Below are 27,686 nucleotides of genomic sequence, written 5' to 3' on the forward strand. Positions count from 1 at the left end.
AAAGTTCCCAGCTTGCTTTATTGTTTCTTTGAAGCGTTAAGGTGCGATGTTACAACCAGTGAGGAACATTTATTAGGAAGTAGTTTGGGATCTTGATCCTGACTCTGAGTGAGGCTTAATGTGGAGTTTAGGATGAATAGCAGACGCACACACACACACAGAGTAATAATGAGCGCTCCGTTACAGCCGAGCGTCTGGTACATCGCTGTCCAGTCATTCTCCGAGGAAGGTGACGGCGGTGTCCCTCTCATCCACCAGCTCCGCAGCCGTGGCGTCCATCTTTGACCTCGAGAAGTCGTTGACGGGCAGATCATTGACGATCTTCCAGGTTTTATTCTGAAAAGGGAAAAAAAAGTTGTAGTCTACCTTACACACTTTACGCATCACAATCTAGGTTTTTTTTTTTTTTTTTTTTTTTTTAAGTTTAAGCCAGTGGTTCCTGACCTTATTTTGACGTCACAGATTTCTGACTTAATTCTCCATAATTAGCTTTTGATCATGTTAACAAATGGAGCACAAAGTGACAAAATGCACCAACGCAGATATTTTTATACTGTATTCTATTTATATATCTTCATTTTTTCTTTCTTTTCCATAAACTGCATTTTATTTGAACTAGAGTAGAGTAACGAGCAAGTTCATTTTGTTTCCTTTTTTGAAATAATGTCAAAGTTTCATTTAGTCTGACAACTTTTTTCAGGGAAATTTATTTTGATCTCCTGATTGCAACTGTCAGTCTTCCTCACAGGCATCTAATGACTGCTTTGATGTATTAATGTACTGTAAGTTAAAAAACAAAAGTAAATGAATAAATAAAACCTTAACATATGTGTTGTGTTTTTATTTGAAAAGAGAATAATCATTTTAAAATGTATTGTTCTTACAAATTAGACATTTCAGGTGACCCCATTTAAATTTCAGGTGACCCCACATGGGATCACAACCCCAAGGTTGAAAACCCTTGTTTAAGCAAAGAATAAATAAAATACTATGTGAAGCCATTCTGACCATACCCTTCTCAGCATTTAATAAAAACAAATGGCAACACATTACTTCAAAGTTTTATACATAAAGGCTGACGTTACGCTTTCATTATTATAACATGACACCCGTCATTAGCATGAATAAGGCGTGATGAAGGCTGTCATTAAGTGTTGTTTGTTACCCTAACCCCACTAGATCCCTCTACTTAACACAAAAACTGCCAACATACTGTAGCTCCAAAGGTGTCATAATTTAGCGAACAACATTTAATGACAGTCTTTATGACATCTTATTCATGCTAATGAGAGATAATGACAGCGTTATGTCAGCCTTATGTACAAAACCTCAAGTAAAGTGTTACCAAACCAATAGAATGACTGTAGCTCTTTGTCCGAGTAAAGTTGTAAATGACGGTTCTCAAACCAAGTGTTCACACCTTGATCTCCACTGGGAATGAGTAGATGAGATCCTCTGGGACTCCGTACTTGTTTCCACTGGAGTAAACGCCCATCGACACAAACTCTCCCTGAAAGACCAGTTTGTAATCACACAATGTTTATGCACAGAATCTCAGCCTATATTGATAAAAAAAAGTGTTTATTCACTTTAAAAACTTTTTCCATTAAGTTGTCTTTTAGGAGAGAACTCAAGTAGGATAAATAATGAGAAAAAGGTCCTAGAAGACCATAAGCGGTGCTTACCGGGGCAGTGCCGAACCAGATGTCCCTCACGTGGTCACAGATGGCTTTGGCGGCTGACATGGCGCTGGAAAGCTTCCTGGCCTTGATGACGGCGGCGCCGCGTAGCTGCACCGTCTGCAACACGAGCACAAAACATCTTTATCATATAGTTAAAATATCTTATTATTTAATCCCAATTTATTTGCTATATTTTACCGTAATTTCTGGACTAAAAGCCGCTACTTTTTCCCACGCTTTGAACCCTACGGCTTAAACAATGACGCGGCTAAATTGTGGAAATTTTCCGGTTTTCGAGCTTCATGCTGCCAAAAATTGAGCCCAGTTAGACCAGGTGGACCAATGAAACTGTTTACATTAAATCGTTTGCGTTCCCGCAGACGAAACGGTGCATCAGTCTGGTGCCAGTAAAAGGTGGCCATAAAAAGCTGTAAATTGACTGCGATGCAGATGTGGAGTAGTGAGGAGGAGACTTTATGTGGAGAAGGAAACTTATCAGTTAAAACACGTTAATCTAAACAGGAGTATAGCAGCCCGTCTACCTGCCCGTTCTGAATGGTCGAGTCAACTGAAGGGCACCATCATCAGCCAATAGTGTGTGGCCTATGTGATGACGCTGCGTTAGTGTGGATTTTTCTTAGAAAATGGTTTAACTATTAGAATGCAGCCAATATATTGGTGCGCTTTATAGTCAGGAAATTATGGTAAATTTTTTCTAAAACCTGACATACTTCAATTTCACACAAAAATATTACACAATACCTGCAATAATGACAAAAACTGGCCCCAAATTTAAGGATTTTCTGTCCTAGTGATTACAAAAACAGGCTGAAAAAGCGTGGCGGAACCAGAAAATACAACTTTGTATTGCATCAAAATATTACTATATTTTGTTTACTGTCAGAGGCCACAAAACATTCATTAATTTTATTGATTAACACATGACTAGCATATTCTGACACTATAATCATTTTTGTGAGAATGTTTGTGTAAAGCCTCACTGATTTTAAACAAAAAAAATCATGTATTTTGAGAAAATCAGCAACAAATTCAAGAATTAAACAGCAGCTCGAAGCTCAAACTACTCACAAAACAGACATTTTGAAGGCAAGGTGTGTAATTAAAGCACAACACTCACTGAGATGAAGTCTCCTTTTAGCCATGCGTCGTCCTTGACGGCCTCGAAGCAGCCGACCTCGCTGCCCGACATGTTGACCTTGCAGTGGTGCACGTCGGGGTACTGAGTGGAGGAGTGGTTCCCCCAGATGATCACGTTCTTCACGTGAGACGCGGGGACACCGCAGCGCATCGCCACCTACAGGACAGGGAGAGGGTTTCATCAGAGGAAAGTTCCCGAAAGCAAAACTGTGAAAAATCTGTGCAGTCAAAAATGTTAATTCTGTATACAACAAATTGTGTACAGCCAAATACAAACTCACATCAAGCAAACACTTGTTCAGTAATAATAAAAACAAATTTAAGAACCCAAAACAAACAAATTCTGCAAAACAAAAAGTAATTTTGCACAAGAAAAATAAAAGCTGTGTTTGAAATGTCACACTCCGTATTATCCACTACAAACTCAATGAATATATACTGTCTACTATATACTATAAGTATTAGGATGATGAGTGTTCCCACTGAAGAATACTTCCAAGTTTCCCAAGATGCATTTGGAACCTACAACGACAAAAACCTGAAGCACACAGAGCCTAAATATTTCTGTTGATTCTACACCTTTGAAAGTGAGAAAGTGAACAAGTAGAATATCATGTGATCATATGATCCATAAAACTTACAGAATCCAGATTTCATGTCAACATTTCGGAGATTGTCCATTGTGCTAGTGACTAAACTTCCGGTTAACTTCAAAACAAGAGCCCTATTTACAAAAGCATTACAAGTATGACTAGTGCCCACTCTGCATACTTAAAAAATGTCAACATAAAGTATACATCCAAGTTTTTCTTGCGTACTTAATCTTGTCATACTATCTGATGTGAACACACTACATACTAATTTTGCCGCCAGACATAGTATGAGTAGTACGTTAGTATGACATTTAAAACAGCCTCTATATGAGCTAAAACTAAATGTGTACACTCGCTCAGATTCTCTCTGCACAACTTTACAAATCAGAATCAGAAATGTTTTTAATGGCCATGTACAGTTTTAAGGACAGTACAAGGAATTTGTCTTGGCTGCAAAAACAATCAATCAGAACTTTGATTGCCGGATTAGCCTCCAATCAGTGATGGATTGATTAGAGAGAAAATCTGACTAGGAATAATGAGGTGAGGAACTGACCTGGGATCGAGCCCTGTTGTGGTCCAAGCGGGTCAGGCAGGAGAAGTTCTCTTTAGGAATGGAAGGAGCCGACTTGGCAGCAATCAGACAGTTGGTGTTGGCGGGGTTTCCCACAACCAGCACCTGAACACACACACGTACGGTGATGAAACAGTTCTCTTGACGGATGTCCCAGCCTCCGGTTGAAGGTGGACTCTACCTTGACAGTCTTCTTGGCATATTTTTCCAGCGCAGCTCCCTGACTCTTAAAGATGGCCACGTTGGCTTTGAGCAGGTCCTTCCTCTCCATGCCTTCCCTCCTGGGCATGGAGCCCACCAGGATGGCCACGTCCAAGTCTTTGAAGGCAACCTCCTCCTTATCAGTGGCGATCACCTCTGAAAATTCAAACAGACCTTCAATTCTATGGCATTTTCCACTATTATTTTCACTAGAGACGGACGATAACCAATAGTATTTCTTACACAGAGGTTCTCAATCTTAAAGTACTATTTTATCAATTTTTCTAGATTACTCCCATTCCTACCAAACTTATCACATTTCAATACATTTTCTGCACTTATAAACCCTATCCACCACTTTTCCCACCTTATGTCACATATGTTGACCAATAATTGTCACTTTTAACCTCTTTTCACCACATCTAATCATTTTGTTAATTCAACCACATTCACAATTTGTCATACCCATTATTTGCCAGTTTATTGTTCCAATATTGACACTTAACACTTTTCTGTCAGTTTTTTACCACTCTAATTTGCAACTTTTAACCAAAATTTGTAATTTTTAAAAATACCATTTCACCACCTTTTCCACCATATTTGGTCACTTTTAAACTATTTTACTTCAGATTAAATCAAGGATTTACATCTTTAAGATGACTATATACAACAGCCCAATGTTCATGTCTGTGTTCAACCACATTCAGCTACAGTGGGGGTCCCCGATCTCTGGAACCTTTATTTTGGGGGTCACGGGCTGAAAAGGTTAAGAACCACTGCCTTACAGGAACAGATCAGTGATTAAAGTATTATCAAATCCTCTCAAATAAAAGCACTGAAAAGCAGCACCACAAGTTGAGAACCTTTACTTTCTTTGCTTTAAATGTTAAAAATAAGGACAGAAGTCCAACACGCATTTGGAAAAATGTGTGTCTTATGGTCTTTGCCCGTCGGGTGCCTCTCACTCCCCCCCCCCCCCCCACCCCCCTCCAAACAATGCAAAGGACAGACGGCATCATTCCAAAGACAAAATTCCATGCGACAATGTGGAAAGCACGTGATGGCGCCTCACAACGGGTCACCACGACAACAGGAACCAAAGAGCTCTGAGTCAAAGGAAAAAGGGAAATGTTGCTCTCAGAATGACAGGTTTCTAACTGCTGAGATTTTCCTTTCATCGCCAAGTAAAGAGGATTGAAATACAGGTCCAGCTTTTATCAGGGACACTAACATTATGAAGAAAAATCCTTGATCGTCGTATTTACTGAACAAGATAAACACACATTAGGACATAAAACCCAACAGATCACTTTAGGACAAAGTAAAAACAACAGAATAAAGAATATATAATCTAAATGCAGCTGTAACCCTCATGAATTTAAACAAAGTGTAGAGACATAATCCCTCAGAACAGGAAGATCTGCCTAATACTGTGCATTCACTTTATTACATATTCTTTACTTGTAACACATTAAAAGTAAAGATCAAAGATTCATGCGACCCTTGTAGCTGTTGCTACGGTAACAGACTCGGGCACTAAGTTTAACGTGGCTGCAGAAGTAAAAAATGAACCAGAAATAATTTTCTGGCTAAACTTTGTAAAGAAAAAACAGATTTGTATTGAGTTTAGACTTTCAGTTCTTCTAATAAGAGAATACACTGTAGTTCAGTGTAGCTCGTATATTTAAACTAGGGCACAATATTGTCCAAATATTTTGTTTTTTTCTTTAACATTTTAAGGACTTTTGTGGTTTGGCTCACTTGAGATTAAAATTGGTCGAATGTAGGACCAAAATTACAAGTTTACCACACCTGGTTTAAACCAAAGGACAGTCAAAGTGGTTTATATGCAGGAGTTTACATTTAGATGGGTTGAACTAGGTCACAGTGAGGTTGAATTTAAACTTCTTTCCTTAAAAATGTAAAAGATTTTTCTGTTTTCTGTTGTTTAAAGTTGTTTCCACTGTAACTGGTGACTGTGTTGCTGTTGGTAACACCATGTACTATTCAGAATTAAGTATCAGAATAAGTTTAAGCAAAAGTCTTCTGGTTATAACGTGTAAGTTTCATGAAGTGCTTTTTGAATAAATCAGGCAATAATTTATCAAACAAAAATCTATATCATGCCATTTAAAAATAATTCCGAGAGACTAATGTCCTTAAACTTTGAAAATAATTTTGGTAATTACTTAAAAATATATATCAATATAAATTCTATGGAATAAGTTTTCATCCTGTAAAAATAAAGAAAATCTATAAAAAAAAAACAAACAATTTTTTTTTAATAATGACAAAAACATTCTGCAGTGTAAAAATATCCAATATTTTGAGTAATAATATATAAGGTTTAGGTATATATAAACTCAATATTATTGTTTAAAAAAGTTTAAATTACAACTTTCAAAATATCCCCAAAAACTAAATATCTCTTATTTTGGTTCCTGTTTGATGAAAACCACCGTGGAATATTGACGCTCACCTCTCAGAACTGGGATGGCACAGTCCTGCAGCTCCATGACAACACCTTCCAGCACTCCCATCATGACGGGAATATCCAGAAGCACCAAAATCACTGGCTGGAAAAAAAACAAACAAACACGGGGAGTTCAAAGAGAGGAAAGTCCATTCAGAGACCCTCATGCGTCACTGATTTACTGCTTATCTCAGGAACATCATGTGAAACCAGGACAGTCGAACTTTTAATCATTCAGTCGCAACAGTCGGGATCATAGATACTCCACTATGTCCAAAATGATCAGTAACAATGAGTAATGCTCAACTCATGTCAGTAAGATTTGACTAGTTTGCTAAACCTCCATTAAGTTGTTTAAAAAGCAACATTGGGCTCATTCTAGTCCTGCACAATTTGTTCAATTTCAATCATGATCATGATTGCCATGATTAAATAAACATGATCGTCAGCAATGTTTACATTTATAATACAGGTTCTACAATAGTGCATTCATTAAGTTAGCCTTTGGTACATTTTAAATTCTTAAGTTAATTTTTTGTTATAATTATATTTAAAGCTTAATAATTTGGCACTGTAAACTGTACACAGTTTGTTTAAAGGTAGTGTAATAAAAACAATAATAACAAATATCATTTTGGCCATAATCGTGTAGCTCTAGCTCATTCTGCACTGAAACCATGCTGAGTGACTCAAGTGGTGCTTTACACCAACTGGTATCTCATGTTAGCTGGTGACTAGGAATGTAACGATTCACTCAACTCCCAATACGACTCGATTAACTATTTATTTTACAAAATGAGAACAGACAAATGACTGAAAAATATTTATTTTTTTCTTCGAAAAGAAAAAAATGAAAATGTTTTCTTTTATCTTTCATCCCAAGTTGATAAACTATGCAAAACAATGCAATTTAATTAAAAATAAATTCTGAATGAAATAAATAAATATGTATTTTGTGCCTTAACAATTGGACTTAAAAAAAAAAATCAAATATCAAAAAATAATATAAATAAACTATGGCTTTCATGCTCCGTCTTGTTTCTCCCTTTCCTCTCTTTCCCCCTCTTACCTTGGATTTCACTTAATCTTCACATCCCTACTGGTGACAGTGAATTTTAGCTGGTTGTGCTTTGTAGTAATTTTTCAACATTAAAATTGCGCAGCGTAAACGAATTTCCACAATAAAACTTAAACAAAATGTAAAATAAAAAAATTTTTTTTTTAAAGAATTCTTCTCCTTTATGTTTTTTTCATGGTGTGCTTCTTGGACTAGCACTGAATTCAACAATAACCTCAATTTCCTTTAGAGTTTAGATAAAGAATTTATGAATTAGTTCCTTTCATATAACTAATAACCTAATGATTAATTGATTAAGTTAACTTTCACAGTCCTAAGCAGCACTGCTATTCCTCAGAAAATACGACACTAGGGAACTAAGTTTTATGATCCACAATACATGATAAGAAGTGTAACAAGTTGCGGCTGTATTTCATCACTTCATTATGAGCATGATAAACAGCACCAGTATTACAAAAACATATGTCAATAATAATGACAATGTGAAAATAATGGTGTATAAAGACTACTGCCTGTGTGTTTTATTTATTAACATCATGTACGACCTTTAGCTCTGAGCATGCAATGTTTTGGTGGGAGGAGCCTAAACCAATTGATGTAAATGTCACCAGCCCTTATTTCAAGCTGTGTGCATCATCAACTGTACACAGGTGTCGAATAGATCGGGTGGATCTTGTTTTAAAGTTGATCCGCAGACGTTGGCACATGATCGGTGGCATCGGCTGAGAGAACAAACTGGAAGAGCTACAAGGACACGCCTGTGTGTGATAATGGGTGTGGCTTCTAAAACTAGGGCCTGGAAACATTTTTTACATTCATAACATTCACTAAGACCTTTATTTAAATGCAAACATATAAATGAAATTAAAGTACAATCAACTTTGTAGCTAAAATCCATTGAGGAGTGGTCCACTGACACCTTGTGACCACGCTTTCCGTGCTGTGTATACGTTAGCGCAACTAAATCTTTCTTTGCATTAAAACATGATTAAAAAGCTGATTTGGATTTTTTTTTTGGGATCTACACGATAATTGCGTGGTGAAATATTGCGATATATGAACAAATTGTAGAACTCACTCACACATGCTGTCCCTTATGAAAAGAAAATACAAAAGCAGCACAACATGTTGAACTTGTGCAGCTGGCTGTTAATTTATGTGCATGTGTGGCATTTTGCAGAAGCAAAAATGACACAGAATCTCTTTTCTGTTTAAACTTTGTTGAGAAAAAAACTGATTTGTATTATTTATCGCTGATTTGAGTAAAAAAAAAAAAAGATTGAAATTAGACGAGGTTGAATGGTACACCAAAACTAGAATGAATTTAACACCTGACGACAATCAAAGTGGTTAATAAACAGTAGTTTACACGTGGAAGGGTTGAACTAGGTCACAATGATGTTAAATATGAACTTCTTATCTTTTTCTGAACCTTCCAGGGCCTTTTTTTTAAAATACAATATCTTTATTGAAAATTCTCTGATGTTTTAGTTCCAGAGGCAGCCTTAAGCAACACGATTGCCCTCTGAACCTCATGTCTAATGAGATAATGATGTTGAGAAGCAACACTTCACCTGATCTTTGCCGAAAACATCTCCTTTGGCGATGCTGAACAGCAGGGAGTAGGCAATCTGCCCCGCAGCTCCGGTCACCAGTACTTTGATGGGCTCAGACTGTGAAAGAAAAACACTGAATTATTAATCATCTTGTGGAGAAAGTGGGTTATGCATATCAGTGGGATATTTTCATATCACCGGGGCTTGCTCCTGAGATAAGACAAGTCATTTATATTGTCATTGCACAACGTAGAAAGAAATTTTGGTGGCGAAATATTCTAGTTTCTAGTAAACAAGATAGTGAGCAAACAAGAAGGTCAAAGTGTTTAAATAAAGAAAAGAAGAATCAAAGAAGAAACCCACACTAAAAAGAAGAAAAATGTACAAGGCAAAACATCCTGAGAACAAAACACGACTTAAAATAATAAAACATCATTATGACTACGTTTGACAGGAGACAAAAGCTACAACATTTAAAAACATTCTATAAGAAATTACCTGCAGAATCAACTCACCTTTACTTTTATTTTAAATCTTATTTTGCTTCCACTTAAATATGTATGTATATGCATGTATTTTAATATGCAGTTTGCACATTTCATAAACAATAAATTTGTAATGAAAAGCACAAAAAAAAACAATGCATATAAAACAAATAAACATATATATTTTTTTAAAGTGTGCCATGGTTTAAATAAAAAATTTTTTTTTAGTATTTTATATTTGTGTTATTTTTTTTTTTATTTTTCTTTCTTCTAGTAGTTACTGTTGTACATTTGTCAAGTTTCTAATAAAGTTAGATATAAAAAAAAAAGAAAAAAGGTCCTTGGAAAATGGCGGACCTTCTTTAACCTCTACTGAGGAGTCTGTGATCATAGGACACAAAATTAAATAATTGCTGTATTTTTTTCATGTTTTCCTAAATAAATAAAAAAAAAAAGTGTTTCTCTTTCTTTCTTAATGCAACCTAACGAACTTCAATTTTGTTGTGCCATTAATGAATCGCAAAAATTACATATATAGTTTAAAAAAAAGACAAAACTAATAAAAGTGAGTAGAAAAGAAAAGCCACGACGGAGTGAGAAAATGACGTGCTCCATCTTTGCTTCAGCGGATTTACTAAAGCAGAAGATTAAAAATAGACGAGGGTCTGTGTTACGTAATAACAGGAGGTCATCAAGTTAATCCCTGTCGTTTACACGCAAAACACAGATCAAACGATAGAACGTGACATTTATTAACATTTAATGCACCATCAAACATTGGGCGTCGTGTTGAGTCATTCAAAGTCTTTCAAGGACATGGTTTGATTCGACATGATTAACACGGTTTTAATTATATTTCTCATGAGCATAGTGCAATAACTGCAGTTAGTATGCAAAAGCAATATAGTATTGTTGTATTTGAGAGCATTTAAAGACAATGCTGACTCACCATATTGACACGATGCGTTGCAAATGTCCTCCGTGTGACAGAATGACCTGCAGCTCGCTGCTATTTAATGCTTCTGCTTTCTTCTTCGTGGGTAGAAATCGTGATTACTCTGGTTTACTGCCACCTACCGGAAGTTCAGCTGCTGTCAGTGTAGTTTTTATTCATTTTTTTCAGTCATTCTGCAAAGAAAAAGTAATTATGTAATAATAATAATAATAATAACAATATTATTATTAATAATAATAATCTCACTTTAGAAAAGGGACCTCATTTGGACTAGTTTGATCTTGAGTTGGTCAAATATGTGTTAAGAAGAAAATGTGGAATACATTTCAAGTTTTGTACCATCATTTTAACAATTTTGTGTTTAAATAAATGACTGTAAATTAATCAGCTATAGTTACAATTTTGTATGCAATTTTCAGTTCAAGCTAAATTGGATGTTGGATTTTTCCGTAGACCAGATTTGAAACGCAGGCCTTAGGTTTGACACCGAAATACCTAATGTGATTGTGTACCTGAGACTTTTTTGATTGTTTAAAAAAAATATATATATATATATTCTTTGCATTGTAAATATAAGTAATTTCGTTTTCTTTGTCTTCGGTGGATCACGACAGTTGAAGCTGACGTACAACACACAGAGCATCCAGGTAAATGTAGTTTTACGTCGTATGTCTTGTAGTCCTTTTTTAAAAGTAGTAAATTTCTTACATTAAACAAGCATTTAATAGACACACAACACCTCTGTATAGTAAAAGAACACCTTCTTGTGGCTTAGAGACTTCGAAAACGTCTCTAGTTAATTTATTTCCCTCTTATTTCTTTTCTCGTTAGCAAACTAGCCTGTTAGCATTGACTGAAAACTTCCTCCTATAGTTGCCTAGCAACCGTGAGTCGATAGTTAGCGGTGTGAATAGCAAAGAAAGACCCAGGTGTCCACAGTTTTAGATAAACCTGAACGTTTATCGGATATTAAGACACTATTCCTACTTAGTGCAAACAGACTACCGTAGAAGTCTTTAGTAATGCTTGCGTGGGTGAATTTGGATGATGCCAGCTAACTACAACGTGCTAAACACGGATTATTAAAGCGAATGCCAGGTGTACAAAAATTGTTTTACGGGTTGGAAACAGAGACGTGCGAATTTGGCAGCTTGAATTGTATTACGGTAAGTTAAATATGTATTGTGTTTGCTTGCTTAGGTAATGTGTGTCTACCTGGTGGTATTTTTTTATTTTTATGAATTATTAAACCAGAACATTATAGTTCGGTGGGCAGTAAACACTCGCAATGACTGAAGAAGACTGTGCATTATGTCTGAATGAGATTTGTTAATGTAATATAATCAAACTACTGTTATTATGCAATTTTTCTGTGATTAATTTGTATTAACTTGGTTTCATAGTCTTAATTTTCGATTTTTCTCAGGAAAAATCCCTTTTATCACAGCTACTTGTGTCATGATAAACTATAATTCACAATACATCTAGATTTATTATTTCTCTGTGGTTCTTAACTGGTGGATCAGGAACCAAAAGTGGGCCAGGGACCCGTTTTCATTGGGCCGTAGTCACAGTGACTAAAAGAATAATTGAAACATCCTGTTCTATTTTTTTTTAAAGGTGTTTATGTATGTATTGTATGCTTTTTCTCTTAAAAAAAAATCTACGATGTACATTTTTAAGCAATTTCTTTAGATTTTTTGTCCGAGAACAAAGTTGAGTAATGAATCTTCTCAGCGAAAACTTACATGAAGTTACATTTCACAGCTATTTATTTGATGAACATTGATATGGTGAATGTATTTTATCTTTCCAACAAGTTAAATTTGTCTTCTTATTGAATAATATGCTAAGGTTTCATTTAGTCAGACAGCTTTTTTCAGGAATTTTAGTAGTATATCCAGCAAATCCACTTGTTGGAATTAATTTCTGAACTTCATTGTTATAGAAGACAATAATTTACATACTTCACTGAAATCCTCTTTAAAATAACACAAATCTATCTTCATAATAATTCCAGTAAGTTTTTTTGTCTTTTCTTTTTTTTACATAAATAAGTTGTCTAAATAAATGAAACCATAACAAATTATTCAAAAAGAAGATAAAAATTAACTTGCGGAAGTCAAGGGCACATCAAATCGATCAGCAGACGCCTCTGAAGAAGACTGGCAGTTAACAGTCGAAACATGTCAAAAGATCAATTAAAATTTCCTGAAAAATAAGTAGGCTGAATAAATGAAATTTGAATGTATTATGTTTTATTTCTAACTGCATTATTATTATGTAACTGTAACTTTAGTGAAATTGAAAACTTTCCTTGGTTTGTTTTTAGGTGCTGATGGTGAGACGTGAAGTCAAATCCATTGAAGAGAACGCTGACTTCAAACTCAGTCTGCAAACAGGTGCAAATACTCTAATCATATTAAGATAATACCTTTATTCTGAAAGCTCACTTCTCCACCGCCTAAACATTTTAACGCAAACAATGTGTTTGCATTAAACACATTGTTTGCGTATTTAACGCAAACAATGCGTTAAAACATTGCGTTAAACAATGCTGGTTGTGTTTTTCTCCTCAGTGATGTTGACATGAGGGGGATTAGGCACCCCTCATCTTTTTTAAGGAAGAAATCGGACTGAAACCGAAAAACAGCGATAATATCTGGTTCCAGTTTTTTAGCTGAGCTGATCCACTGTGAAACAATCAGCATTGTGGGCGTTTAGTCACGGCCACTGCAAGGCGAGGGGGAGTTGATCCAGTGTTTTTAGAGAGAAATACTTACCATCAACATGAGCGTTTCTACCAGAGGTTTCCTCGCCTGTCTTTAAAGGTTTTTGGGCATTTGCAATGGCAAAAATGTACAAAATAAGATCCAGTGCTTTAATTTTGAAGGACCTTTATTTACGTAGTGTCATTATTTCTTACTTCAAACATTTGGAAGCAGTAAATTGTTACTTTTTTTTAGCATTTAACTACTCTTTATCAATACTTTATTTCTCTGATTTTAAAATTTATAGGGTTTTTTTAAGTTCTTTTTTTTTCTGTTAATGACAGGAGAAGCTGTGCAATTAACTTCATTTTTTCCAATTATTTTTAATAGAATTTTTTTTTGTAAAATAAAAAAGAAGATAAGTTATATTAATAGAACTTTTTCATTATTTATTTATTCATTTTATTTCCTTTCTTTTTTTTCTATCTATTCAAAATAATTGGAAAAAAGGAATTTAATATTAAAATATATACAGGCGCTGGTCATAAAATTAGAATATCATGAAAAAGTTGATTTATTTCAGTAAATTCATTCAAAAAGTGAAACTTTCAAATGTTTATTTCTTTTAATTTTGATGACTATAACTGACAACTAATGGAAATCCCAAATTCAGTATCAGAAAATTAGAATATTACTTAAGCCCGATACGAAAAAAGATTTCTAGAAATGTTGGCCAACTGAAAAGTATGAACATGATAAGTATGATCATGTACAGTACTCATTTCTTAGTTGGGGCTTCTTTTGCCTGAATTACTGCAGCAATGTGGCGTGGCATGGAGTCCATCAGTCTGTGGCACTGCTCAGGTGTTATGAGAGCCCAGGTTGCTCTGATAGTGGCCTTCAGCTCTTCTGCATTGTTGGGTCTGGTGTCTCACATCTGCCTCTTCACAATACCTCATAGATGTTCTATGAAGTTAAGGTCAGACGTGTTTGCTGGCCAATCAAGAACAGGGATACCATGGTCCTTAAACCAGGTACTGGTAGCTTTGGCACTGCGTGTAGATGCCAAGTCCTGTTGGGAAATGAAATCTTCATCTTCATGAAGTTGGTCAGCAGCAAGAAGCATGAAGTGCTCTAAAACGTCCTGGTCGACGGCTGCGTTGACCTTGGACCTAAGGAAACACAGTGGACCAACACCAGCACATGACATGGCACCTCAAACCATCACTGACTGTGGAAACTTTACACTCAACCTCAACCAACGAGGATTCTGTTCCTCTCCTTTCTTCCTCCAGACTCTAGGACCTTGATTTCTAAAGGACATGCTAAATGTACTTTGATCAGAGAACATAACTTTGGACCACTCAGCAGCAGTCCAGTCCTTTTTGTCTTTAGCCCAGGCGAGACGCTTCTGACGCTGTCTCTGCTTCAAGAGTGGTTTGACACAAGGAATGTGACAGCTGAAACCCATGTCTGTGTGTGGTGGTTCTTGAAGCATTGACTCCAGCTATAGTCTACTCTTTTTGAATCTCCCCCACATTTTTGAATGGGTTTTGTTTCACAATCCTCTCCAGGTTGTGGTTATCACTATTGCTTGTACACTTTTTGACCTTTTGTTTCTTTCCCTCCTTGTGCAAGGTGTCAATGGTCGTCTTTTGGACAACTGTCAGGTCAGCAGTCTTCTCCATGATTGTGTAGCCTACAGAACTAGACTGGAGACCATTTAAAGGCCTATTGAACCTCTCCACAATATTCTAATTTTCTGAGATACTCATTTTGAGGTTTTCATTAGTTGTCAACTTTGCAAAAGTAAAGATACTTTTATGATAAAGTATCCTGCAAAAAAAAAAAAAAACAATAAATAAATAAAGAAAAGTGCAATGACTTGGTTTTGAAAAAAAAATGAAAGAAAGAAAAAATGAATAAATAAAAAGGTTATATTGAAAATAATTGGGAAAAAATGAATTTAATTACAAAATATTTACAAAATGTAATTACACAGCTTATTCTTTCGTTAGCAGAAATAGTTTAATAATTGGTGCTGGGCAATGATTAATTGCATGAATTTCTGGGATTAGCTCAGATTTATTGTGATATGTGTGTAATTACTTGTTTATACACAATATACTGAACACATCCAACCCGGTTGTGATAAACCTATTTATTACCAGTGTTTTTATATTTAAATTAGTTTACCAGCTCTCATAGAGTCACGTCATGGCAGACAGAAGGAAAACATCCATCAGGACGTGTTGGATCCTTCTCCTGTTCCACGTGGCTGCAGAATAACCACTCGACCTGGGAAAATCTTGATATGTGCACGACAGCATGTCCTCCGTCCACTCCATGTCCTCCTCTTTTTTTTGTGCTCCCCAGACCTTTTCTCCTCCGCCTTTTATTTGTGACTCGTCCACCTGAGCGACCTGCTGTGGTGTCCAGGAGGCAGATAGGACACTGTGTCGCCCTCTTATCTTCTTCTCCCTCGCTGGACCAAACAGCCCTGGTACACACAGCACAGGTACACACTCTCAGACAGATAACACACACACACACACACACAGCTTTCACACAAACGCTCCAGCCCTGTAGATAATTGCATCAGCCTCTCTGATATCTCCTATATCATATTCACCTGCTGTTTGCCTTTGTCATGTCTGTGTTTTTTTGTTTCTTCCTGTGATGACTGATGAAGCTTTAGTTTGTTTAGTGGTCAACCCCAGACTGTGGTTAGTTATACTCTAACTGAAAGAAATCTGTGTTTGTCAGACAAAATCCATACTAATTCCAACAAGTTCTTTTTGTCTTCTTTTTGAATAATATGTTGAGGTTTCATTTATCTGAAGAAAACGCAGTGAAAGATTAATACACAGATCTTCCTGTAGCTAATAATCTTTCACTATGTGTCAACATGTCAGTAACAGAAAAATAAACAAAATCAATAAAAAGATCACACAAAAAGACCTCAAAATGACAAAAGTTTCACAAAATTACCCCATAATCCCCCAAAACGGCTCCAAAAACACACAAAAGGACCACAAAATGACAGGAAAATACAATGACCACAAAACACACAAAATGTATAAGAAAATACACACAAAAAAAGCAAAAACATACAAAATGAATAAATGCATACAAAAGGAAAACAAAAACACACAAAGACATATATACACACAAAATGACCATAAAACGCAGCAGATGAAATGTGCGTGCATCTCTTCCTGAGAAAAAATGAAAAGGTGAAAGTGAACATAGTCATTTTGTGTATTTTTCTGTTACTGACGTGTTGCATACCGTGAAAGATTAATAGCTAGAGCCACACAGATGTTGTTGTTTCTCCTTTCTGTGAGAAAAGCACGAAGTAGTGGAACAAAGCAATCTAAAACTAAAACGCTTTGGGTCAGATTTTCACGATAAATTTATACGTAGAAATAATGACCACACAGATGTTTATAGATGAGAGTTAGGGTGCATCAAATTTCAATGTTAAATTTTAATTTCAAAATATCAATTTGGCTGGCATTGCATGTTGTTCCAATTAACATAAAAATGACCTTTGCAAAGTTTTGAGGAATTCCATTGAGCTTTAGGGGTGCCACCTCACACATGGTGAAATTTCGAAAAATGTGCAATTTTTAGTCTAATTGCCAAATGGTTGACCTGGAAATGTTGAGGACAGTGAACTTTTATACAGTAACATGTTCTATAGGTATAGGGTTATCAACATCAAAGTTGTTTGTTTGCCCTTTGGGCAACTTGGGCATTTCTCAGAATTCAACTTTCAAGATTCTCCTTCATTTTTCCTATGGATAAAATGAATGGAGGTCAATGGGACATGTTTACGTCACCTTACCCTGAATTTTGTACAGCAGTGATGGATTTCGGACACACATACACAGTTTAATTGACTTTAATGTTAGACACAAGGGGAGATACTGACACACTTAAAATAACAAACCTTTTCTAGTGGCTAACTCACTGGCAACTAACAGGGCCTAATGGTAAGACTGACAATAACTAAACGTCAAACTTAATTGCTCAGTCTGTGCCAGGGTCTGCTCCATGGAGCAACATCACCAGGGAGAAGGAGAGAGGAAATGGAACCTGAACTCTGAACCTAGCCATTGCATCTCCCCCCAGATATGTCTCCCCACCCGCCACCAAAGAGTAACCGTACTATTCAGGGATTAGCTTGCGTTTGCAGCGGCGAAGGTTTGGCTGTTGGTTGCGGTCATGTTCAACTGCCTGCAGCACATTCTGCAGTTGCTGCTCCTTCCTTGCCACTGCGACAAAGTCGGAGGTGAGCTTAACGCCACGCTCGGCACAGTCATTGACGACGTTCATTGCACGTACGTTGACCACACTTTTTTTGAACGCAGCATTGGTCACCCATTCTTTCACATCCAGAGACATAAATTCTGGATCAATGTGCAACTGGTGCATCCCAAACCAGCAATCCTTATTGGCGAGGTCAGACAAGCTGGTGGTTGGCCAGAGGGTGGGGAACTTTGGCTTGCCAAAGCCAGTGCCAAAGCGCTGCACAGGGATGTGCAGGGGGAGATCAGCAGGCTTGTGCTCCAAGATCGCTCTGGCAAGTGCACGCTTGTCATCATTGGGCACCTTGCTGCTGAAGAGAGCCAGGGGTAGCATCTCACCTGTCAGGTACCAGCGATGCCTCTCCAGCGCCTTGATCGCTGATGCCTCAATGCCCTCATCTACAGCCTTGTATGCCTGTAGTTGGTGGTAGAGTGTCAGGTCATTCCAGGCAGCATCTACAGCTTTCTCGCAGGTCAACCACCACTTAGCATAAATGTGTGAAATGAAAATGGCAAAAGCCCGAATCTTCGGCACCTGCTGCCGTGTGGTGATTGTGCCCTGGGGAAGCAACGTGATGTGCTGCTCCATCAAAGCCAGCTTAAGAGTGTAGAGCAGCTTGGCCATCCATCGTGCCTTGTGGAGCGCTCCCGGACGTTGGAAGGTCACTGTAGTCTGCTCTTCACAATCCAGAAACACAAGACACAGCTGCACAAACTCTTGGTAGTCACCTCGCTTGTGGTCCGTGACTTCCTTTGCGCACCTGACAAGTTCAGCACGTAAATTGCTTAGGAGTGGTTGCTCAGTGTTGCCAGGAATGTAGCGGGACCATTGGCTGCTTGATTCTTGTGGTAGCAGTGTCCATTTCTCTCTGAGACGGGTGAACAAGCTAACCTCTGGCGAGCGTGATGACTCCACCTTCAGGTCTGTAAAAACCTGGTTCAGGATGACCTCGCCAATGTGGTGCCGGCACCCAGACCAAAGCAGTGGTCGGCCCAGTGAGAGCTGTATGGCAATGCAGGCTGCTGTGAGATGGCCGGTGTTTGACGCAGTGGTGTCAAATGCCATGTTGACAACATGGTCAGCGCAGCGCCAGTCCTGCAGCAACATGCATGTTAACTGTGCAATGATTACCTCAGATCTCCATGGCGACCATTGAGCACTGTTAACCACTTTATCCAACAAAAACAGATGTGCGGTGGCACCCCTAAATCATCATGTACTGGAAAAATATTTTGCATGTGTTGTTTCTACATATATTGGAACACTTTTAGCACCCAGCCATATCAAGATTCAAGAATTGTGTTTTTTGATGCACCCTAATGAGAGTAGTATAATCTTTACTGTACTATGTTCACTTTCACTATTATCACTCATTCATTCTTTCTTAGGAAGAGATATACACACATTTTCAGCATTTTACTGTTTATCTACTTTAGAAGAATTATGGGTTATCACAACACGTCGAAACTGCCACATTTTTCACAGGCTGCCTGTCTATATTAAGACCAAGACCAAATGCTAGCATAACCAAAGTGTCAGCAATAGCAAAGATGGTGGACGTTTAAAGATGAATTAAAACCAGTGTCTTATTGAGCATTGAGATGATACTCATGTATTCATCAGTGATCGCTTCATAAAGGACATCTCACAACTAATCTGTACAGTCTATGATAGACTAGAGCAGAGATGGGCAGCTTTTATCACAGCAGGGCCACAAACATGTGATCGTATCTGATCTGAGGGTCACATGATCAACATTCATGTCAGCATTTAGAATAATGACCAATCAGAGCATTAACAATGGGAAACAACAAAGAGTTAGTGTATTTTTGTTGTCCTTTTGTGTGCTATTCGTGTCATTGTGTAATTTTAATAATTTTTTTCATTGTGTGTATTTTCGTTGATGGTATTGTGTGTTTAATGGTGTCATTTTGTCTTTCATCTGTCATCTGTGTTTTGTGGTGCTTTGTGTGTTTTTGGAGTCATTTTGTGAATTTGTATTGTCATTTTGTGTATTTATCTGCCTTTTTTTTAAATTCAGTTAATTTCCGACATAGTTACATTCACTTTGTTTTGTTTTTTTTTACTTTTTTTTTTTTTTTTTTTTTGTGTTTTTGTTTTCCTTTTGTATGCGTTTATTCATTTTGTGTGTTTTTTAAATCATTTTGTTTGTTTTTGGGCTAATTTTGGTGTATTTTTGTGGTCATTGTTGTGTGTTTGTGCTGTCATATTGTGAAATTTGTGTAATTTTGATAGGTTTTTGTACCTGGTGTTATTGTCATTTTGTGGGGTTTTGGTGAAATTTTTTGTATTGTTATTGTCTTTTTGTGTATCTTTCTGTCTTTATTGTTTTCCTTTTGTATGTGTTTATTCATTTTTGAATTTTTAAAAATAATTTTGTGAGTTTTTGTCCTCCTTTTGTGTATTTTTGTGGTCATTGTTGTATTTTTGTTGTAATTTTTTGTGTTTGTGGTGTCATATTGTGAAATATTTTGTTGTTTTATGTGTTATTGTGGTCTTTTGTGTTTTTTTTATTGCAATTGTGTGTGTTTTTGTAGTCTTTTTGTGTATTTTTCTATCATTTTGTTTGGTTTTGTTTGCCTTCTGTATATGTTTATTCGTTTTGTGTGATTTTTTTTAACTATAATTTTTTGTGTTTTTCATCATTTTGTGTGTTTTTGTATTTCTTTTTCTTTTCTTTTCTTTTTTTTGTCATTTTGTGTGTTTTTAGTGTCATTTAGTTATTTTTTGCTCTCTTTTAATCTGTGTCCTTTGGAGTCCTTTTATGCATTTGTTTTTGGGGCTTTGCCAAATTAGACCAAAGACTTTTTTTAAAGGACTCCAATAATCTGCAATCTGATGGTTTTATCAGATGAGATGTTTATATGTGCAGTAGCTTCAACTCTGCAGTAGGTGTCAGTATTTAGCCACACTTGGGTTTAGTCCTCACAGGTGTGTGTGTGTGTGTGTGTGTGTGTGAATTCTCTCCCTTTGAGAACAAGGATTAGAGTGAGACTTTTGTCACTTTGAAAACACAAACTGACATTTGATAACTGTCCATAACCAAAGGATTATGACACCTTTTTTGCTTTAGTTGGAGAAAAATGTTAATGGTGCTTTTGTAGGAGCTAATGTCACTGATCTGCTCTGTCAAGATGTCTTTAAACTCAAAGGCATCTTTTGTCGCTTTTGGGAAAATCCGATCGTAATCCAAACATACACAGATTAGCTACAGCACACTGTTTTTTTATTTTATTTCCACCAATGCTTCAGCAGAAAAAAAGTTCAAACTTTTACAGAAAACGTAACGCATGTATAAAGAATAGATCTGTTCCTGTCAGAGTGAAATGACTAAATGTAGAAAAAAGAACCAAATCTGAAAAGACGTAAATGTGCTGTTTTCCTCTGAGACTGAGTGCTCAGCACATACAGGATAAAGGGGCGGGGCTATGTCATCAGGTCGACCAATCACTTGAAATTGTCTTATCAAGTCGTTTAAAAGAAATTGAAATAATGATATTATTTGCCATCATATGCCAAAATGTTAACACACTAATAATATTGTTCATCCCTAATCATAAATTTGCTTTTATTTCTGTTAATCTGAACATTTCCCTTTATCCACTGCAACAGTAACCAGTTTGAAGAATTTATCTATGTATTTATAACATTTTGCCTGTTTTTGGATTTTTGAATTTCACCTTCAGATGCTGTAACACAATTTACTGCAGGGCATTAAAATAATTATTAACCTCTATTTGATCTCCAGTGGACTAAACTATTAAGATAATGGCTTATATATATATATATATATATATATATTAGGGATGTAACGATTAATCGTAAGGCAGTTAAAAATCGATTCATAGGTATCACGGTTGATATCGATTTTCTGAAAATTGAATCGCAGTACTTTTTTCCACAAGTGTAGGCGGCGGGCGGAGTCTGCTAATACTTTCTTTCTGGCCGCCATCTACTCTTAAATATGTTAATAAATGATTCATTACTCCTTTAGCACCGAAAGAATATTTGTAATATTACTTGAATATCTGTAAAAGTCACGTTTTTCTATTAGCTCTGTCTGCTAGCATAGCTTCTCTTCTTCACTGCAAGATATCTGCATGCCAACCGACCACTGTATTACCAGCGCCCTCTGCTGGTCCAAACACATATGACGTAAATCAGGGCAATCACGGTTTTTTTTTTTTAAAGTCCAATTGTTAAGGCACAAAATACATTTTCAGTTGCACTTTTAAAAGAAAAAGAACTATTATGCAGTTTTGAATTGTTTATTTTAGAACCAGAATTTAAATTAATAGGCTTCATTTTCATTTGTATTATTCCTTTATTTATTTCATTCAAGATTTATTTTTAGTTAAATTGCATTGTTTTGAATAGTTTATCAAGGAATTCTTTTGACAATGAATAATAAAAGGAAAATAGTACCGTATTTTCTAGTTTTTTTTCCCAAAAAAAAAATTTGTCTCGAGTCCCATTTTGTAAAATAAATCATGAGAGAATCGTATCGTGAACCCAGTATCGCGAATCGAATCGTATCGGGAGTTGAGTGAATCGTTACATCCCTAATATATATATATATATATATATATATATATATATATATATATATATATATATATATATATATATATATATATATATATAATTTTATTTATTAGGACAGGGTACAAATATGTTAAGTTTTAAAAATAGAGATGTTTGTATCAGACTCTAGCTTAAAAGCTAATTTCCATATCTAGTCCTTGGGGTGAGGGGTTAAGGTGCAATATATACAGTGTAAGTTGTGTACATTCTACTGATTAAAAAGATAAAATAAAATTACGAACATTATGAACAGAATTTTAAGATCACTAACGGATACAATAAAACTTTCAGTTGGAATTCAACTCAGTTATTGTGGTCAGTCATACAGCAAAAAACATTTGTGAATAAATCTCGTTCCTTCAACCTTAGTGCATTTCTGGTTTAAAATATCAAATTAGTGAAAGTGTTGCAACATACTGAAAAACATGGCCTCTTATTGTTACAGTAAAATTAAATGGCACCACATCAACAAATCGCTTTCAAAATAAAACTACAAGATCTTTTTTTTGTCTTTTTCTATAACCCAATTTAATAAGCTCTGGTTTAGTTTTTGATTAAATGATCAAACTGTTTTTGTGCACACTGTGTTAAGCTAATATTTTTTAATCAATGCAGATTCATCAAAATACCAACATTTCCTTAGCATAGAGGCTATAGTCGTTTCATGATGTTGTTGTTGTTTAGGACAACAGAGCAGAGCCTTGAATTGGTTCCTTCCTGAACAGCCTGCAGATCAGTTTAAGATGGGACTGTTGTTTAGCGTTTGCCACTTTCAGGACATGGCCTGAAGCAACACAGGCTTCTCCACGTATACCTCCGTCTCCGTCTGTGATTGAAATCTGAGACAGGACTTTGTTTCCAGCCAAGTGTTGGCTCGCCGTGGTGGGGAACAAAACCTCTGCAAACACACCAACTTCACTCCTTTGGCACCGATGCAGAACTATTCAATTATATCTGCTCATGTACACACTGAGGCGTCCTCGGAGGTGTGTGTTCTTTCTAACTGCACTCTGCCCATCTCCCCTCCATAATGTTTGCATAGGGAAATGCTCTGTGAAATAGGTTTGATGGAATCAAACTTCATGTTAGGACAAATACATGTATTATAGCGGCCCGTGTCTCCGTTTTCTTCTTTATACGATGTGAAGGATTGTGGATCTCCTTGTTTGCAGAGCACTTACGACTTAAAAAAAGATTCCCGGTGACTTTCTTCCTACTGTACACCCCATATATGATTTACTGCCACCAGGGGGCACCAACCCATCACTTTTTCACATTTTCGTATCAGACTTGAGGCTTTTTTTTCTTCATTGTTTACAAGTGGAGTCAAGCAGCAAGCAGCAGTTTACCACTGCGCAAATCAGCAAAAGGATGGATGGAAATTATATAATATCCAGAAGGGATTTCATCCGATTGCCAAAAGAAGAAGAAGATTATGGCTCCAGGCCATTTAAATGGTGGATGTACCTTAGATCTCTGTCCACATATACCCAGACATCACAAGGTGTTTTTTTTAGTCCCTGTCTCTGGCTGGGAAGGACATCTGCCCTAAAAGAAAACCTGAACCCAAGTCATAAAACTTTATTATATATATTTGCCACTAAGAATATTATTTTGGTCTGGTAATTTCTCACCATTACTAAAGAACAGTTTCTTGAGGTAATCAGTGCAGTGGTATATCTGTCCCAGACCAAGCTAACTAGCTAACTAGCTATCAGACATGTAGCGTAACGTGTATTTATTGCAACATCTTATAAGAAGCTTGGTCATAAACAATTTTACTTTTACTTTCAGTAATGTCGCCACCATGTATGGTAGTATTGTACATAGTATTGTTTGTAGGCAAGGCTAGGCACATTTATTTGTATAGCGAATTTCATGAACAAGGCAGAGGAAAACATTTAACAGTTTAAATCAATAATAACATTAAACTCAGCAGTAAGAACATTGAATCAACAATAATATAATTAAAAATCTCCCTCTCAGTCATGCGCAGTAGAGAAAAAAAGTGCCTTTAATTTGGATTAAAAAATGTTCACATTGGATGCTGACTTTAGCTCTGCTGCAGTTTGTTCCACTTCTTTGCAGCATAACAATTAAAAGCAGTGTCTCCACTATCTGAGAGACCTGCTGGGTTCATACCGTTACTAACATCTCACTGATGGATTCTGGACCAAAACCCATTCACAGATTTATACACCAGCAGCAGTACACAAGAAACCTGTCCTAATGGTGAGAAATATTGTCCTCAAACCTGAACCTGTTTACGAATGCTAAATACTAAACCTTTTCTCTGGGACTTTGGAGGATACTTTGGCCCTTTTTAATATATGTGTCGGACTGTGAAATCTGGCAACCCACGACCTGGGAAGTGGCATCAACAGTGTCCAAATCCACACAAAAAACTGAACTGTCCAATCACTTTTTTAATCCATGCAAACTGTTGTTTTTGTGTTGGCCTAACCTGACTCCACTTACAGCACCTTTCATTAACTGCAAAAAACCCAAATCCGTCCAGCTGGACCGGCAACGGCACCTCGCCGCCCGTGTTTGGCGGTCACACCCTTCTGCACAGCCACAATAACCAACAACATTCCTGCTCCTTCCGAGAGGCCGCTCGCCTGCAGGTTAGCAGGAGCAGCGCTCGTCCTGGGTTTGTTTGTCTGCGCTCTGTAAAAAGGCAGGAATGCTTCCCCCCACATCACGGCTGTGTGGGGATTAGGGCCCATTCGGAGCGGCCTCGGGTCGTGCAGCAGATGTTAGCGTGGATAGTGTTGTTGCTGTGCCGACAGCGAGCCGGTGGGATCGGACCGCCATGGCGACGTTAAGCCTTGTGTGTGTGTGTGTGTGTGTGTGCGTGTGTGTGTGTGTGTGTGTGTGTGTGTGTGTGTGTGTGTGTGTGTGTGTGTGTGTGTGTGTGTGTGTGTGTGTGTGTGTGTGTGTGTGTGTGTGTGTGTGTGTGTGTGTGTGTGTGTGTGTGGGACAGAAATGGGGTGAATATGTGTGCAGGCGAAGAGCACATTTTATATCATCTCTGTGGTCACCAACTAATCCAAAGGTCCTCAATGAAAGGGTCGGGATCCAAACTTGGTTTGCGTGAACATTTGCATTTGTCTCTACAAAATAACAACATTTTATATTTGTATTTTAAAGTGTCCATCTGTTGGTTAGCACTTCTGCCTCACCTTTTCGCATCTTTTTGTTGGGATTTTGCATGTTCTCACCGTGCTTGATTGGGTTTTCCTCTCGTACTTGGTCTTCCTATCCAATCTTAATCCAATAACATGTCTGCTAAGTCTCTGTTAGGTTTAGGGTTACTCTTACTCTGTTACTCATCAGGAGCCGTCACGGGTGGTCACCATATTATATCACATTTTAGTTAAACCAAACCTCAAAAGTGTGTTTTTTATTGTTTGGTGATAGTTTAAGGTGCTAATAGTCCTATTAGCAGATTGTGACGTCACTTGGAAAATAAAAATAGGAAATCATTGATTTTGGCGTTTTCAAGGCCACAATTATCAAAGGCTCTCATCCACTATAGGAACAAAAACTCATCTCTCAAATTAACAGTGTTTATCTCCATATTTACTGAGCTTCTCCTGTGGACCTCGCTTCGCTACCTGACCAATCGTCATCTTAAGGAGGAAAACTTTTTCCTTGAAGCAGCTGCGTCCATCTCTGCTGCTGTATAACCACCCTTTTATGACTTTTGTATTGAAACTGAAGGTAACAAGAAAATTAGTCATTATTTTTGAAGTTATGATTCGTTTTGCTCTACACGCCCCTTGTAAGACCACATTAAGTATTTATCTTGGCATTGTGGTTCCGTTATAAACAATGTAAGGATTTGTAAATGTAACAAGACTTTTTTCTCCTTATCAAAGTGATCAGAAACTTTAAGTCCGTGAATGCTTCCCTGTGTCGTTGATGGTTTGTAAGTATTGTAACCTGGTGAAGTCTATGATCGGCGGACCCATGCTGCTGTGTTTAATGGGTTTTGAATGATGTTTCAAAGTGATGTGTTGTTTCAACAGCTAATCTCTTGAGAGCCTGTCACACGAGGCCTTTAATGAAGATGACTAACGGCGTGACGTGCAGGAAGAATTGGAGAAAACCCAGTTAAAGTCTATTTTCAGATGCTGTTCTTACCTCTGTTGGAGCAGCATATGTAGAATTTAAGTGCGTTTGTTGAGTTTGGTTGTGCGTTTGATGTGAAATGTGAGCCGGTTTCCTTGACGTCACCAGTGTGTGACTGCAGGGTGAATGTGTATTACATGGGGTCCGGTGGAGGCCCCTGTGGTACTCCACCCTGTCAGGCTTGGAAAGTAGCTGCTGACAAGACACAACTTGAGCCAACTGCACAGGCTGAGGTTTGTCCTTCACAAACAACACAAAGCAGTAAATGTGGTTAGTTAGTCTGTGGGTTGTACTTTCCTAGTATCAGAGGTACTGCAGTCTTTAAAGATAACTGTTGTTTATGCTTGGATGGAAATGCAGAAGTGAGTCAGAAGGGTTCTTACCATGTATATCAATGTTTGGCATGATTTTAGGAAGTTTATTAATAGCCAGTGATGACATCTAAGCTGAGGGAATTTAGTAAACTAACACAGAAATGGGTAAGCTCTGAGGCTCCAAGTATGGAATGTTCATTTTACAAGTTATTCCTATGGTTGTTCTCTGGTAGAATGCCAGAGGAAATGCTAGACTTCGGCTCAGTTGTACTCACCCTGTTTCATCAGATACAAAAGTATCCAATTGTAAAAGTAATCTACCATTTTGCCCATATCAATTTAAGTTAGCATTAATCTACTAATTTGAGTAATTTGTATAGATTGTCTTAAATTGGTCCAGTTATAGAAACCAGTAGAAACTCCAAAAGTTCCTCAGCTTATCTGCCTTCTCTCAGGATCATAACAAACATTTGTTGGACCCAACAGTGATGAAGCCTGACAGACAACTGCCAGTAGAAGAGAGAGAGTGCAGAGACAAGATGCAGCAAAGGATTTTATTTCCTCTCCTAGACAGCAGCCGAGCATAGAGATATGTTCATCTCCAAGGTCAAAACCAGGACAGAAAAGCTCGACATCGTCGTCCAACCGATGTCAACCTGTCAGAGAGACCAACAGGCGGAGGGGGGCACTGCGCGCTAAGAGGTGTCCGAGGTGTCACGACCTCGTCTGGGAGGTGACAGACAGGCTGAGTGTGAGCGTGTGACAGGAAATATCAGCTGTGAAAAGTTTAGGGGACGCTTGATGTGACCTTTGGTTTGTCAGGGAGCGTCTCGCTCTGTGTGTCTGACAG

The 27,686-nt window shown here is 37.2% G+C and overlaps 2 protein-coding genes across 2 annotated transcripts in view; one reads left to right on the forward strand and one right to left on the reverse strand.

Annotated features, from left to right (window-relative positions):
* Positions 1–10,879, reverse strand: LOC114476416 (malate dehydrogenase, cytoplasmic-like). Its single transcript, XM_028467896.1, has 9 exons — positions 10,750–10,879; positions 9,334–9,432; positions 6,688–6,784; positions 4,189–4,364; positions 3,990–4,112; positions 2,821–2,997; positions 1,686–1,799; positions 1,421–1,510; positions 1–336 (listed from the first exon to the last, which is right to left on the reverse strand). Exons 1-9 carry the CDS (start codon positions 10,750–10,752, stop codon positions 214–216), a joined length of 1,002 nt encoding a protein of 333 aa, XP_028323697.1. The 5' UTR covers positions 10,753–10,879; the 3' UTR covers positions 1–213.
* Positions 10,880–11,524: 645 nt separating this feature from the next.
* wdpcp (WD repeat containing planar cell polarity effector) overlaps positions 11,525–27,686 on the forward strand; it is a 75,697-nt gene continuing 59,535 nt past the window's right edge. The window contains exons 1-3 of the mRNA XM_028468909.1: positions 11,525–11,921; positions 13,088–13,157; positions 15,843–15,984. The gene's annotated coding sequence lies outside the window, so the exon portion shown is untranslated. The remainder of the gene's footprint in view (positions 11,922–13,087; positions 13,158–15,842; positions 15,985–27,686) is intronic.

Source organism: Gouania willdenowi, chromosome 15 (genome assembly GCF_900634775.1).
Source record: "Gouania willdenowi chromosome 15, fGouWil2.1, whole genome shotgun sequence".
NCBI lineage: Eukaryota > Metazoa > Chordata > Actinopteri > Blenniiformes > Gobiesocidae > Gouania > Gouania willdenowi.

Bases quoted from the DNA above. Each gene is read 5' to 3' on its own strand.
- LOC114476416 (XM_028467896.1), bottom strand. The intron at 4,365-6,687 runs GTGAGCGTCAAT...TTGAATTTTCAG, and splicing joins TGCCATCCCAGTTCTGAGAG to AGGTGATCGCCACTGATAAG. The intron at 1,800-2,820 runs GTGAGTGTTGTG...CTCGTGTTGCAG, and splicing joins TAAAAGGAGACTTCATCTCA to ACGGTGCAGCTACGCGGCGC.